The sequence below is a fragment of the Lissotriton helveticus genome, chromosome 12 (genome assembly GCF_964261635.1).
Source record: "Lissotriton helveticus chromosome 12, aLisHel1.1, whole genome shotgun sequence".
Lineage (NCBI taxonomy): Eukaryota > Metazoa > Chordata > Amphibia > Caudata > Salamandridae > Lissotriton > Lissotriton helveticus.
In genome coordinates this window covers 718131879-718146229 of record NC_136073.1, presented here as the reverse complement: position 1 = coordinate 718146229, position 14351 = coordinate 718131879, and the positions used below count along the sequence as shown (strand labels likewise).

At 44.3% G+C, this 14351-nt stretch overlaps 1 protein-coding gene across 3 annotated transcripts in view; it reads right to left on the bottom strand.

The window, feature by feature from the left end:
• LOC144799345 (SLAM family member 9-like) overlaps positions 1-14351 on the bottom strand; it is a 465872-nt gene that overhangs the window by 133446 nt on the left and 318075 nt on the right. The window contains exon 5 of one of the 3 annotated variants that reach the window (XM_078670603.1): positions 11737-11825. The exons of the other annotated variants lie outside the window; for them this stretch is intronic. Coding sequence (XP_078526729.1) covers positions 11737-11825 — 89 coding nt within the window. The remainder of the gene's footprint in view (positions 1-11736; positions 11826-14351) is intronic. 3 annotated transcript variants of the gene reach the window in all.

Below are 14351 nucleotides of genomic sequence, written 5' to 3'. Positions count from 1 at the left end.
TTTTCTCTATTTACCACGTAGTTAGACTTCGCGGTAAATAGCGGCCCCAGATTGCGAATTCGCAATTTTAAAATGGTACATGAATTGTATTTAAGGAATCTCATATTGAGATTCCTTAAATGCAATTATTCGCAATTTAGCGATTTCTCAGAATCTGGCCCTTTGCGAGCCGATTTCGGCTTGATGAATCTGGCTGATAATAGCCAATCCAGCCTTAAGAAAACAAGATCCACTGAACTAATTTGACTCTGATCATGCCTTCCAACCAGGCAATGAAATTGGCACAACATACCACTTCATGAACTCTAACTTTTTTAACTACTAGAGTAGAGTACAATACTTTCAGGACAACATGCACGAGCCTATGCATGTCAGCTGCTTGTAATAAAAAGTTACGTTTTAAAAACGTTTCTTTGCTTTTCCTTTGATTATTTGCCTACTCTTTAGGGCTTCTGGAAACCCCCTTTCTGATAGGAAAAAGCCCTGCAGAACAGTATTGTATCATACATATTTGGATGTATGACGTTACGACGCATACTTTTACATCGCATGCCTTTACAACGCGGTATTTACAACGAATACCATTACAACGCATAGTGCTTTTAGGCGCTGGATAGTGATGTATTTAATTTACTATTCCAACTCCAGTCCCCGTGGATAGTAGGGAAGGTGTTGGATAGTAAATTAAATAAATTCCCTATCCTAGAGCGCCCCCCAGCGCAATGCGTTGTAATGGTTTGCGTTGTAAAAGTTGCGTCGTAAAGGCACTGCGTGGTAAAAGTTGCTTTGTAAAGGTTGTACACCTACATATTTACATGTACGTCCCCTACAGGCAGACTCACTATTCGAGACTTCTAAAATAGATGAAGATTGAGTGAGATGCCACTAAACTCATTGTGCCCTCTTGAAATACCTCTGAATGCAGTGAGAGATGAAAACATGAATGAATTTGCATAAATTCTTAACCAAAACATGTTTGTGGGAAGTTATGAATAAATCTTATGTCCTAGTTTGAATGATGCGGAGTATGCAAATTTTAGTTTCCTGGTTTCCTTTTTCTGAATAATCCTCTTTCCCAATCGATACAGTATTGCATTTAAAAATACACCCAAGCAACTCTTACTGTACAACTGTTAAATCAACAATCAGGAGATGAAAAGTGAGCAGGTAACGATTGTATATTTTCTGTCACCACATAGCCCCTTAACTATACAGTTTTGAGCATCTTTTCATCCATTTGAGATACAAAAAATTATCTTTGTGGGATGAGCCAGAGAGCCATCAATTTCCCCTCCAAAAAGAGATGAAAAGACTTTACTGGTCTATGGTGGCAAATAATAATATAACTACCTCAGAGTCTACATCACTGACGGGCAAATCCTTAGAGTTTAAGCCCTGCCCACAATATGGGAGGTATTGAAATGTCATCACTAAACCCAAGGATAGACATCTATACTTCCAATTCCGGGTAGGCACATTACCTGTAAATGTATTCACATGCAAGTGGCACAGTGACAATGATAGTATGTGTAAGCTCTGTCTGGAACACAAGGAAACTTACCCACATGTCTTTTTTTTTTTTCCGGCATACCCGGCTGCACGTAAAAAATGGTTATGCCCATTATGTAAGAATATGGGCGTTAGGAGCAGTGCTATTGCCTTGAGAATACTGCTGACCGACATTGGTGCACAGTGTGTAATAGCTGTTGCCAAATTTTTGAGTTGGACGTGGTCAATCCGGGAAAGAAATAAGGCAAAAATTGGCATGACCACTCAAGTATATCCAAATCAAAGTTTGTAAAAAAACAAAACAAAGCATTAATGGGCATGTGGGTATCATACAGGAAATGTGGTTGTCATTCCAAAATTAGGTGGTATTTCCTCTTGCTACTTCTAAACCCACTCTCTGTTTGATTCTGTGTACCTATGATAAACACTGTATCCTATCTCTAGTGTACTTTATCACAGGTGTCACTTAGGGTTATTGGTTCCAAGACCATTTGTCTTCCTAAGAAATGCCAATTGTATTACTGAGTCATCTACGTCTATTTTATATTAATATGAATTTTAAGGTATTTTATTAAATTAAGTGAAACTTTTTAATGTGTGGAATTTTAACAAGACTGCATTTTTATAAGCATACACTATAATAGGATTTGTATCAATTAATGGAGGGAAAAGTGCCTTTTTATTGTAAATTGTCTTTTATGATCTTAAATGATTGAAATAAAGATTGATGAATTATCTTTCTTGAAGTCTGCCAATTATGGAGTAGAAGGTAGCTTATACATTAATTGAGGCATTTGCAGAATTGCCTAAATCCCGAGGCTGTGCTATCTCCAACTTTCTTCCCGAATTCACACTACTCAACTGAGCATTCCCCATAGTCACAGACATTTTTTTATCCTTTTTGTTTTTGTCACCATTTTCAGTTTTTATATGTCAAATCTCAGTGTATTTCAACTCTGCAAAAACTTTTAAACTTAGAAAAATGCTTTTTAAGTAATTGCCCTTGACATAAAGGGCTGCTGGGCAAAAGTGTTTTGTAATAAACTTTATTGTAGTTACTGCCTTTGTTCCAACTTGCAAATAATGTGAGTAACCTCTGTCATAGCTCTCACAAAAATGGATATTGTCCACATACCCAGACTTTCAATATTCACTTGCACCTTGATTTCACAATATGAAAATAATAATATAGATTATTGGCATGTGTTTGTGCATTTTAATTGAACAACTTTATATGAAAGAACATTATGGTTAAATACCAAGATCAGTAATTTCTTATGGTTATAAATAAAACAGGAAAATTAGAAGAACAATTCTACAGTGCCTAGTCCAGCAGGGCCCATGCCCAGCTCTCCCCATGCTGCTGCGTTTCTCTTGCTCCTGTCTTCTCCTTGCTTTCCACCCGTTTTTTTAATGCCTTCTCCTTACTTTTTTTCCCATGTTTTAATTGCTTTCTTTTGCTCCCCTCCCGTTTTTGGGTGCCTTCTCCTTGCATTTCCCCCTTTTTTGTGCCCCCTCCTTGCTTTTCCCTCGTTTTCACCGCTTTCTTCTTGCTTTCCCCCTGTTTTGTATGCCTGCTCCTTGCTTTTTCCTCATTCTCACTGCTTTCTACTTGCTTTCCCCCCGTCTTTTGTGTGCCTTCTCCTTGTGTTTCCATTGTTTTCACTGCTTTCGCCTGCTTTCCCCCCATTTTTGAGTGCTTTCTCCATGCTTTTCCCCTTGTTTTTTGTGCAGCCTGCCACACGCAACTCCGGACCACTATCACACTTCTGGAATTCCGAAGGGCCCTCAATATCTGGCTGTCCGAGTGAGCCTTTGGGACCTGCAGGTGCCTGGATACCCTGTCATGTGATTAGCCACGCTTTACAAAACCTGATTGATTGACAGTTAACATTTTTAGAAGTTGTGGCGGGATAACCAACTGTGACCTACACCACAGGACTTCACACATGCCAATATTAGTCAGTGATGGTCAATTTGATTTTGGAATGATAGATGTTATGGAAGCCAGGCTACGCCCTGAGATAGAGTCATTGTTACAGGTTAAGGTATTTGCATGTGCTCTCACCACAGAAAATATGTAGATTTTGTCAAACACTTGAGGCTGAGTTTGCAAATTCTTCTAGTAAATGAGGCTGTTTTTGAATGAGATAAAGGATATTTTCAACTCCTTTTAAAGTTGCCCCATCACTGCATGTGAACGGGGTGCCTACACCCTGGGCACACTGCTCTAAAAAAAGGTCTTCTACAGCAGATGTTGACATCATTAATGGCAGTCCCTCACTACAAATGGTAGATTGAGATCAGCCAGACTACACACCCATTCACAAAAGATTTGAGTCCATGGACATCTGTGGACATCAGGAGCTTTCTCACCAGAAAAGCTAATGTTTTCAATTGAAACAGAAAGATTGCTTACCAAATTTACACCACACTTGAAAAAGCACATGGTAGAAATGTGGCTCTTTAGGTTTGGCAAATGTATATTATATAGCTAAAGTAATAGCCATTAACCCTTTGGCTGCTGCTGTCGGCCAACGGCCGTCGCGAGCACTACCTCGGTAGTGCTGGGCATGTCTGTTGGCCGAAGCGGCCCCGCCCGTTTCTTAGAACGTTCCGCACTGGCGCGGAACGTTCAGAGCAGCCAACGGGTTAATTGGGTGGGAGCTACCTTTGCCTCATATTGATTTCCAGTGGCCGATATGAGACTCTGCTATTATTTGTGAAATTAGAGTGGCAGGGCATCTTTGCGTTCTATGGAGTTAAAAACATACTTGGTAAGTGGTTCTTTTAAAATGTCAGCATGAATTCTGCCAATAATTAACAGTGATATAGGACACAATAAGCTGTTTTTGCTGACCAGTATGTATCAAAGACGACAATACTAGTTCTCTAATACGTGACTTACTAATTAATGGTGGACAATGCCACTTGCTTTTAAATTAATAACTCACTATTTTAAAAGTTAAACCTACCTACAATAATTTAACCCTAAAAGTTAAAAAAAACCCTCAGCCTTTTGTTTCTCAACTTACATTATGAATATTAGGTATTTTAGGACAGCATAATATGACTCTACAAAATAAAAAAGCACTTGAACATTGCATCAATGTGCCACCTGCACAACATTCGATGAGGCATATTTTTTTATCGCATATATACATTTTCATACACTAAGCAGAATTTGATAAAAGTATTCTTGAAACTCAAAATTAGGTCATGAGGTTATTATCAGTCATATAATAAATGCTGAACAAATGCCGACAATTTTCTCAGTGATTACATTTTCTCTTTCACATGTTTTTGGGATATGGAAACTTCCTATTATCTAAGTCATTATTTGTCTGTGTCAATACAAATGTGTGTATTCTTGTAAATATCAGTGATTGTAGTCTTGATAAAACTCAATGCACCCGTCCTGGTGCGAAACGTGTTAGCCGAGCCTTCAATCAATCAATCAATCAATCATTTGTAAAGCGCACTACATACCTGCGAGGGTCTCAAGGCACGGGGGCGCTACTGATTGAACAGCCAGGTCTTGAGCATCCTTCTGAAGTTCAGCAGGTCTTAGGTCTGTCGTAGGCTCAGTGGGAAGGTGTTCCATGTCTTTCAGCGAGGTGGGAGAAGGATCTCCCATCGGTGGTTGTCCTTCGGATGCGCGGGACGGTGGTGAGTGAGAGGTCGTGGAGCGTAGCTGGCGGTTGGGGATGTAGAGGAGAGCCGTCTGTTGAGGTAGACTTGGCCGGTTCTTGTGGAGTGCCTTGTGTGCGTGGGTGAGGACCTTGAAGGATATCCTCTTGTTGACAGGGAGCCAGTGCAGGTTTCTCAGGTGGGGGTGATGTGGCCATGGCGTTGTACATCGAGGATGAGTCGTGCCGAGGCATTTTGGTTGCGTTGTAGTCGTTTGATGAGCTTGGTCGGGGCTCCCGCGTAGAGGGCATTTCCATAGTTGAGTCTGCTGCTGACGAGGGCCTGGGTGACTGTCTTTCTTGTATCTGTCAGGATCCATCTGTAGATCTTGCGGAGCATGCGGAGGGTGTTGAAGCAGGAGGAGGAGACGGCGTTGACTTGCTTGGTCATTGAGAGCGTTGAGTCAAGGATGATTCCCAGGTTGCGTGCATGGTCGGTGGGTGTCGGGGCTGCCCCCAGTGCCGTCGGCCACCAGGAGTCATCCCAGGCTGAAGGGTTGGAGCCGAGGATGAGGACCTCCGTCTTTTCTGAGTTCAGCTTTAGACGGCTGGTCTTCATCCAGTCGGCGACGGCCTTCATTCCTTCATGAAGGTTGGCTTTGGCGGTGATGGCGTCCTTGGTGAGGGAGAGTATCAGCTGAGTGTCGTAGGAGATTATGTTGAGGTTGTGCTCAGTGGTTAGAGGCGGCAGACCCGGAAGCTGAGATCGACCGTGGACCAGGGTTCGATTCCCCGCCTCTGCGGGTCTCGGACTCAAAGTTCCACGGACTCGACAATTCTCGCTCTGGTGCCTACTCAACTCACGGGGTCACACTCTGCGACTCTGGGCAATAGCTTGCTTAATCTCCACTACGGCCCCTCGCGGCGGGATGCCTGGCTTTCACCTTGTGGACACCCTGCCGGGGGTTTCTCACAGGGGAATACCAGGACGGGTTCCCTAAGCAAGCGCCGGGACGCTCACGGGCAGCTGTGCGCTTTACAAATCCAGCACATTTACATTTACATTTACATCGGGCTACGTGTGTGAGCGGAGCCATGTAAATGTTGAACAGTGCCGGGCTGAGGGAGGAGCATTGGGGTACGCCGCAGATGATCTTGGAGGCTTCGGATCAGGATGGGGGGAGGCGGACGCTCTGGGTTCTGGCAGAGAGGAAGGAGGTGGCCCAATCCAGAGCCTTGTCTCGGATCCCTACAGCGTGGAGGCGGGCGCATAGTGTGTGGTGGCACACGATGTTGAAGGTGGCAGAGAGGTTTAGGAGGATGAGTGCTGCGGTCTCGCCGTTGTCCAGCAGGGTCCTGATGTCGTCAGTGGCGGCGATGAGGGCAGTCTCGGTGCTGTGGTTGCTGCGGAACCCTGACTGAGAAGGGTCCAGGATTCTGTTTTCTTCGAGGTATCGGGTTAGCTGTCTGTTGACGGTTTTCTCTATGACCTTGGCCGGGAAGGGGAGCAGAGAGATGGGCCGGAAGTTCTTGAGGTCTCTTGGGTCTGTCCTAGGTTTTTTGAGTAGGGCGTTGATCTCGGTGTGTTTCCAGATCTCTGGGAAGGTCGCGGTCTCGAGGGAGAGATTGATGACATTGCGCAGGTTGGGTGCGATGGAGATGCTTGCTCTGTTGAAGGCGTGGTTTGGGAATGGGGCTGACGGAGAGCCGGAGTGGATTGTGTGCATGGTCTTGATGGTGTCATCGATGCTCACGCTGGCCCAGGCTAACAGGGGGTCATGGTCGATGGTGTGTGGAGGGTCTGTTGTGTTGCTGTCTGTTGGGGCTGTCTGGGTGTTGAAGCTGTCGTGGATGTCTGCTATCTTGCGGTGGAAGAAGGTGGCGAGGGAGTCGCACAGGTCTTGCAATGGCAGGATGTTGTTGGTGTTGGAGCTAGGATTGGAGAGTTCCTTCACGATATTGAAGAGCTCCTTGCTATTGTGTGTGATGTTGTTGAGGTGGTCTTTGAAGGAGGTCCTATTGGCCGCCCTGATGAGGTGGTGGTGGTTGCGGATGGCGTCCTTGTGTGCTGCGTGGCTGTCCGGAGTTTGTTCACTGTGCCATTTCTTCTCTAATTTACGGCAGGCTTGCTTGGAGGCTAGGAGTTCTGGGGTGAACCAGCTGGCCCTCTTGCTGGTGTATCTGTGGGGGGTTTCTTCAGCGGGGGGAGGGTATTGGCACAGTCCTCGATCCAGCGTCTGAGGCTGTGGGCAGCGTCGTCGGTGCTGGAGGGTTCGGTGGGTGGGCAGAGAGCGAGGTTTGCGTGTAGTTGGTCTTCTGTAATTTTGCTCCAGCAGCGGCGGGGGATCAGTTGGGTGCGGTGGTGTGTGGTGGGTTTCTGGAAGGCGAACAACAAAGGTAATGGAAGGAAAAAGGGGCACAAAATCGAGGTAAAGACGAGTGGCACAAAAGGAAAAAGGGCACAAAAACGAGTGGAACAGAAGGCAAAAGGAGCACAGAAACGAGGGAAAAACGAGTGGCACAGAGGGCAGAAGGGCACACAAAAACGAGTGGAACAGAAGGCAATAGGGGCACAAAAACAAGGGAAAAACGAGTGCCACAGAGGGCAGAAGGGCAGAAAAAAACGAGTGGAACAGAGGGCAGAAGGGCACAAAAACGAGTGAAACAGAAGGCAAAGGGGCATGTTGTGGGTAAAAGAAGATATAATCACAGGTAGCCGGGTAATGTGTCCATGTAAGAGGTTTATTTGTAGTTCATCATAAGTTCGTACAACAGGGCACAAAAACAAGGGAAAAATGAGTGGCACAGAAGGGCCCAAAAAACGAGTGGAACAGAAGGCAAAAGGGGCACAAAAATGAGGGAAAAACAAGTGTCATGGAGGGCAGAAGGGCAAAAAAACAAGTGGAACATAAGGCAAAAGGGGCACAAAAATGAGGAAAAAACGAGTGGCACAGAAGGCAGACAGCCACAAAAAATGAGTGGAACAGGAGGCAAAAGGGGCACAATAACGAGGGGAAAGCGAGTGGTACAGAGGGCACAAAAAACGAGTGGAACAGAGGGCAGAAGGACACAAAAAATGAGTGGAACAGAAGGCAAAAGGGGCACAAAAACAAGGGAAGAATGAGTGGCACAGAAATCAGACGGGCAGCGAGGGGAACAGAAGGGAAAACCCGGCAGAGACATGGGGGCAGCGAGGGGTACAGAAGGAAAGACCGGGCAGAGAGAGCACGGGGACAGCGAGGGGAACAGAGGGAAGAACAAGCATTTGCAATGCAATAGGTCTTGCATTATTAAAGTTTGAGCTATTGGCATTGCTAATAATAATGCAACACCAATAGTTCAAACATTCAGTAATGCGAGACCTATTGCATTGTAAATGCTTGTTATGTTTTATAAATAATCCATGTTATTGTTATTTTTAGTAAAGATAATTCAAGCATAGAGCACAAAGTAAATGTAAATGTAAATGTCATGGTACTTATAGAGCGCACTGTCACCAGATGGTCACCTTGCGGTGTCACCTATGCGGCTTCCTGGCGCTGATACTCATACCGCTGTGGAACCCCTCCTGGCTTTCCCTGTGAAGTGTCCACTCCTGGGCACCCCCGGGGTGAAGCCAGGCATCCTGTTGGGGCCGGTGTGGAGGCTAAGCAAGCTATTGCCCAGAGTTGCAGCGTGGGGCCCGTGATTAGAATAGGCACCGAGGCGAGAATTAACAGGTCTGAGGAAATTGAGCCCGAGACCCCGCCGAGGCGGGAATCGAAACCTGGTCCCTGGCCAGAACTCTGCATCAGGGTCTGCCGCTCTAACCATTGAGCCACACTCCTCCACGCTTTCTAGCGCTTTCTGGGTCGGTAATACAGTTAAATAACCAAAGAATGTGACTTAAAAGCTAGAGCCAAGTTTGCCAGTAAAAAGAATACATACACATTTAATAGACTTTTTTTACACCTGAAGCCAAGCCAGGTACAAAAAAGCCACAAACAAAAGACTTTTATAAAAGTTTGGCTCTTTTTATTGTCTTTTTCAGCTTTATAAACATTCAAAAGTGTTTAACTGAAACACTGGATAGCCTGGATAGCCACATACGAAAAAGGGACGTTACAATCAATATGACGCTGCACTTGGCACAAACTGCGAAAAAGATTTATATTCTGTGAGTTACAATAATATTTTTTACCTTCCCTCAATTATTTTCCAACTGTATGCACTACTTTGCATAGTCTCCATAAATCAGCGTTCAGAGGAGGAAGAGAAGTAAAAGGAAATAAAAATATATCTGTGTAACCTTGGAGCTTTAATGATCCAAATTAACTCTTCAGCCTGAGACCACAATAATTATTTCACATCAGCTCAATGAACCACCCCCACGTTATTTTAGAAATTCCACATAGGGATAGCATCTCCCACAGACAGCTCTGCACCCTGCTTCCCATGACCTCTGGGCATGGATGTGAACTTAACTTGTCTCATGGACCATCAAGCCCAGGATCTTGTAAATGTGATACCAGCACTGCACATCCGGTGAACTGCAAGAACATTTGTCTGGACAGCACAGCCGAAACACACTGTAAATTTTCAGTATAAAAACACCCTCAGTTGTTATCAGGCCTTCTGCACACCAAGTTGATCCCATTACAAGGCGCCACACTTCTTTTTGTTACTTTAGTTCATAATCTCCTTTAGTTTTGTCAGCTTCTCTGGTCCTGTCCTTATTATCAAGGATGGCTTTTGCTTGTGTGAGAATCCTTTGAAGGAATCCATATGGATATCTACGAGGATGTGCATCAGGAGGTTCACGTCGGTTTATTCACCCTTATGTCCGCCTCAAAATATAGTGTTTTTAACATGTCCACTGGAGCGCAAGGCCAAACTCAAACTTTAATGTAGTGCTGTGTCATCAGGTAAACCAACGTCATGAGGAGTGTATACATGCAGTGAGGAGACGAAGTCCCTTATGCCGCCGCAAGTATTATTTATTTAATGTTTTTATGTAAGCAGTTTTATATAGCGCTGGCTAGACCCGGAGGTATCAGAGCGCTTTACGTACGGTAAGCATTTTTACATAGTTAAATCAGTTACATTTTCCCATAGTTACGTCAGTTACAAGAACGAATCTTGGCATGGAGAAAAGCTGAGTTACATTCATTACAAGAGCCTAAAATATGATAGAAAACAAGTGCAATGGTGCGTAGAGTGGGCATAGAGGGAAGTTGGAATATAGAACAGAACTAGGCAAATGGTCATGGAGGATCGAACATCAGGGGAACCCAACACAGTTAGGGTAAGCGAGTAGAAAACAAACGGGAAAGTGTCAAATAGAACAGCCAGAGCCGGACCGTTTTCTGCATCGGGTCGGATTAGAAATGGGAAGGGACGGGTAGGGGGGAGAAGGGGAGCATAATCGTGACCATACGAGTAAAGCGGGGTGCAGGAGTTCAAGTGGGAGATCGATTGAGGCAATGGTCAGACTGGAATGCACAAGGCGCTGACCGGAGGAAGGAGTAAATTTGAGAAGAAGAAGAGACCGCAAGATGGAGGATCTAGGAATGAACCCTGTTAACAAGTTCTTAAGGAAACCTACCCCATTGTTGCTGTGGGGAGAGGGACTAGGAAATCCAGCCGCAGTCCCAGCGATGCGAAGCAAGACACTATGCAGCTGCGGCTCAGGCTCGGGAGGCAGGGGAACAGCAAAACAGAAAGCAGCTCCACATCCGGGCCGGGGAGGAGACCTAGGAGGGCGAGGGCTGCCCGCGCATGTGGGGTACATGTAACATTCACGTGCCCTGCCGCTCGTGCCCAGTGGTGGCGCGTGCAGCCGGTGTAGGCAGCGCCTGTCCCCTTCCGGGGCTCCCGTGGTGAAAAGGGAGCCCCGGTGCCAAAGAGGAAGCGCGGGAGCTGAAGTTTTGGGAGAGCGGCAGATAGCAGTGTGCGGCGCGTTCACATTTCCAATCCGGCCTGCGTGTGCCCATCTGTGTCCCTTGGGAGGCAAGTCAGTAACAATAGATCTCACTGGCAACAGCGCTTTCGTGCTGCGTCACCAGGCGAGACCTAAAAAGGGGCACGGGGGAAGACAGACAACAGTAGTCACAGACACAACAATGAAAATACAGGCAATACAATAAAAGCAATAAAGTGGAGGATGAACAAACCTACCTACGGCCTACCACTGACCACGAGCGATGAGGCAAAGGTGGTAGCCTGCGGGTGGTGGAGGGCCTCAAAGTTCCTCAGCAGCGGCAGCTGGGGCAGGGAGACACAGGCGGTGCTGTGCAGAGGGGGAGCGACCTACCTGGTGGGGTCAAGGGTTGCCTTTGTATGAGTACATGTTTGGGCTGGGAAAATTGGGATTTTAATTATCCATAAGCTACTCTTTAAAATATAAGCTACTCTTTAAAAATAAATTAAACTTATACCAATCACCTTCTTAACCTTCCTTCAGCCCCAACTATTCACCTTTGAGTTACACCATGCACCTCCTCAACAGAAGACATATTGCCAATGACCACACAAGTATCAAATGTGCATTATACAAGTATTTCAAGTATTGGTCCACTGAGACAGCAGGTTGAAAGTGGTCAGATTACCCAGGCCTCACCTGCTCAAGTACGTCCGGAGTACTCAAATTGATCTCAGCGTATTGGATCTCTCGAGCACTGGTTTCCAGCAACTCAACATTTGTCGAAGCTTTATAATATATGAGAGAACACATGTTAGTGCTGGCATTTAGGAGACATTTGTCAACAAAATATAGCATTAGTCAATATGGTATTTTCAAGACTTTGTAGAGCTTGTTTCGATTTAGAAATAAAAGTTCTTAAGCCTCAACACCTAATGAGTGCATGTGGTGCCACGGATGGACCAGGTTGTTCCATTGAAGAAAATAATTTATAATGGTTTCTTTTTATTTCAGTTAAGGAACTATGAACACCTCAGAAGGGTGGTGACTGGAAGGGAAAACACAAGAGGAAGAAGCTGCAGGATGTAGGAACCGATACCAGTGCAGTGGTGAAAAGCAGAAGGCCTCTTCTAAAAGATGCCTTTGAAACAAGTGAACAGAACCAATATTCAAACTAACCAAGAAGTTTTGTTATGGAAGGTCGTGTGGACTTGGTGCTACTTGACAATGGGTCATACTATGGAGAGCACGTTACATTAGAAAAGCAAAAGTAAATGAGACCTGTTTCAAAAATGTACAGCAAATGTCACAAGTGTTGCAATGTAAAAGAATGTTACACAAAACAGACTCACCTGCAAAGATCCCTACACATGCTTGGCGATCGCCCTCCTCTTCAAGGTTTGAATCTTGGCAGCTCTTGCATGTTTAGGCAGCATTCAACTGTCACATGTGGCTCATCCCTTAGAATACATTCATTATTTTTACTAGTGTGTGACGAATACAGACTGGTTGCATGTTTTGATGAATAAGTTACAGAGTCTTTAGGAGGATGTGTGTTAGAATAATCTAACAAGAGGATCATGTGCTTTTCATTTTAATCAGTATTAATAAAGCTTCTTCCTTTTCTTTACCATTATTGGACGTGACTCTGAAGCCTCTTCAGTCGCTTTCGCACTGGAATAATTCCAAACTTGCAGTTTATCAGAAATTATAAATAATGAACCTAAGATTTGAAGCAGCTATCCTATCACACGGTTCATCAAAGGCAATATTCTTTGTATACATTTTCAGTTATAAGCCAGACCTATTGACTTTGCCATACCTTAAGAAAACTGCAGGTTACATGAGCAAACATGATCAATTAAATTGCAACACATAACCTAATGGTTGAAGATGTCTGAATAAAAGACTGTTTGATTTTTTGTGTACATTGTTTGGTAACATGGGATCTGGCAAACAGCTAAAGCTATCTATAGTCAGACCTAAAAAAATTAATTATTCAAGAATTGTACAGTAAACACATTTGCATAACCTAATGGCTGAAGGTGTCTGGCCCATAGTCTCTTTCTGTCTTTTTGTTGGTGTGTTGTTTGGTTACATGGCGTTTGTTAAACACCTAAAGCTATCTATAGTCAGATCAAAAGAACATTTATTGTTCAAGAATTGTATAGAAAAAACAGCTGTAGCTGAACCTTTCAGATACCAATGAACTTTGGGGTAATTGTTCTCATTTCTCACTACACTGATGGCCTTATTAACAAAGGTAAAGTTACACTTTTGTGTAAATTCACAACTGTTTGCTATTCACAAAGTTATTTTACTAGTAGTATCTCTATGACTTTAAAGTATTTTAACATTAAAAGGTAGTACGGACCTATTATCTTATGTGCAGAGACGTTGCAGTGATAAAACTACTACTAGTAAAATACCATTGTGAATAGCAAACAATCGTAAACAAACAAAAGTGTACGTTTTCCTTTGTGAATTAGGCCCTGAATGCCTTTGATTTATTAAGAAATATCTACACCAACTCTCCAGGTAAATGCTGCACCTAGGAAGCTTTAACCGCATGCGTGCGGGCGGAATTCCGCCCGTACGCTGAGATTTTCAAAAGCGTACTTTACGTGACGAGCTGGGCTCGTCATCAGCGTGCGAGGAGGCTACCTCATGACGAGCCCAGCTCGTCATCAGCGTGCAAGGGGTTAACTGCCTTCTGTTTTGCCTAATCAATCCAATTAGCTATCCCAGAAATGAATGACTATTTCACTTGTTTGTCCAGTGCTCCATACCAGGCTTCTAATGCTAGGTATTGAGTGTGAGATGAGAGGCACAGGCATAATGTACAGGGCAGGCAATGCAAAATGCTAGGAAGTATGCTTATGTTTATGCATTGTATTTATTTTATTGGGGAAAAAAATGTCTTTAGACTATCTCTAATGACTCTGTTAACTATAAATTCATGTTAACAGAGGGCGTAACCGATGGTTGATGGTGAAAGTGGAGTGACAACAGGATGGAAGACCAGCCTGGAGTGGTCATGGCTAACACAAACACATACTGAGAACACAAACACATCCATATTAGGGCCTAGATTTGCTATGATTTTACGTTGGGTTGCATAAGTTTTGTGACACAGCACTGACGCAAAATACATTTTGACATGTATTAAGCCACGCAAAGTTGATTTGTGTGTCTCTGAGTGGTTTAGTAAATACAAAGTAACGCAATTCAGCGCAGAGCATTGCCATCTGGTACTTTGCATTGAGTAGGCATTACATGGGTGGAGCATGGGCGTTCCCATGCATCCACCCATC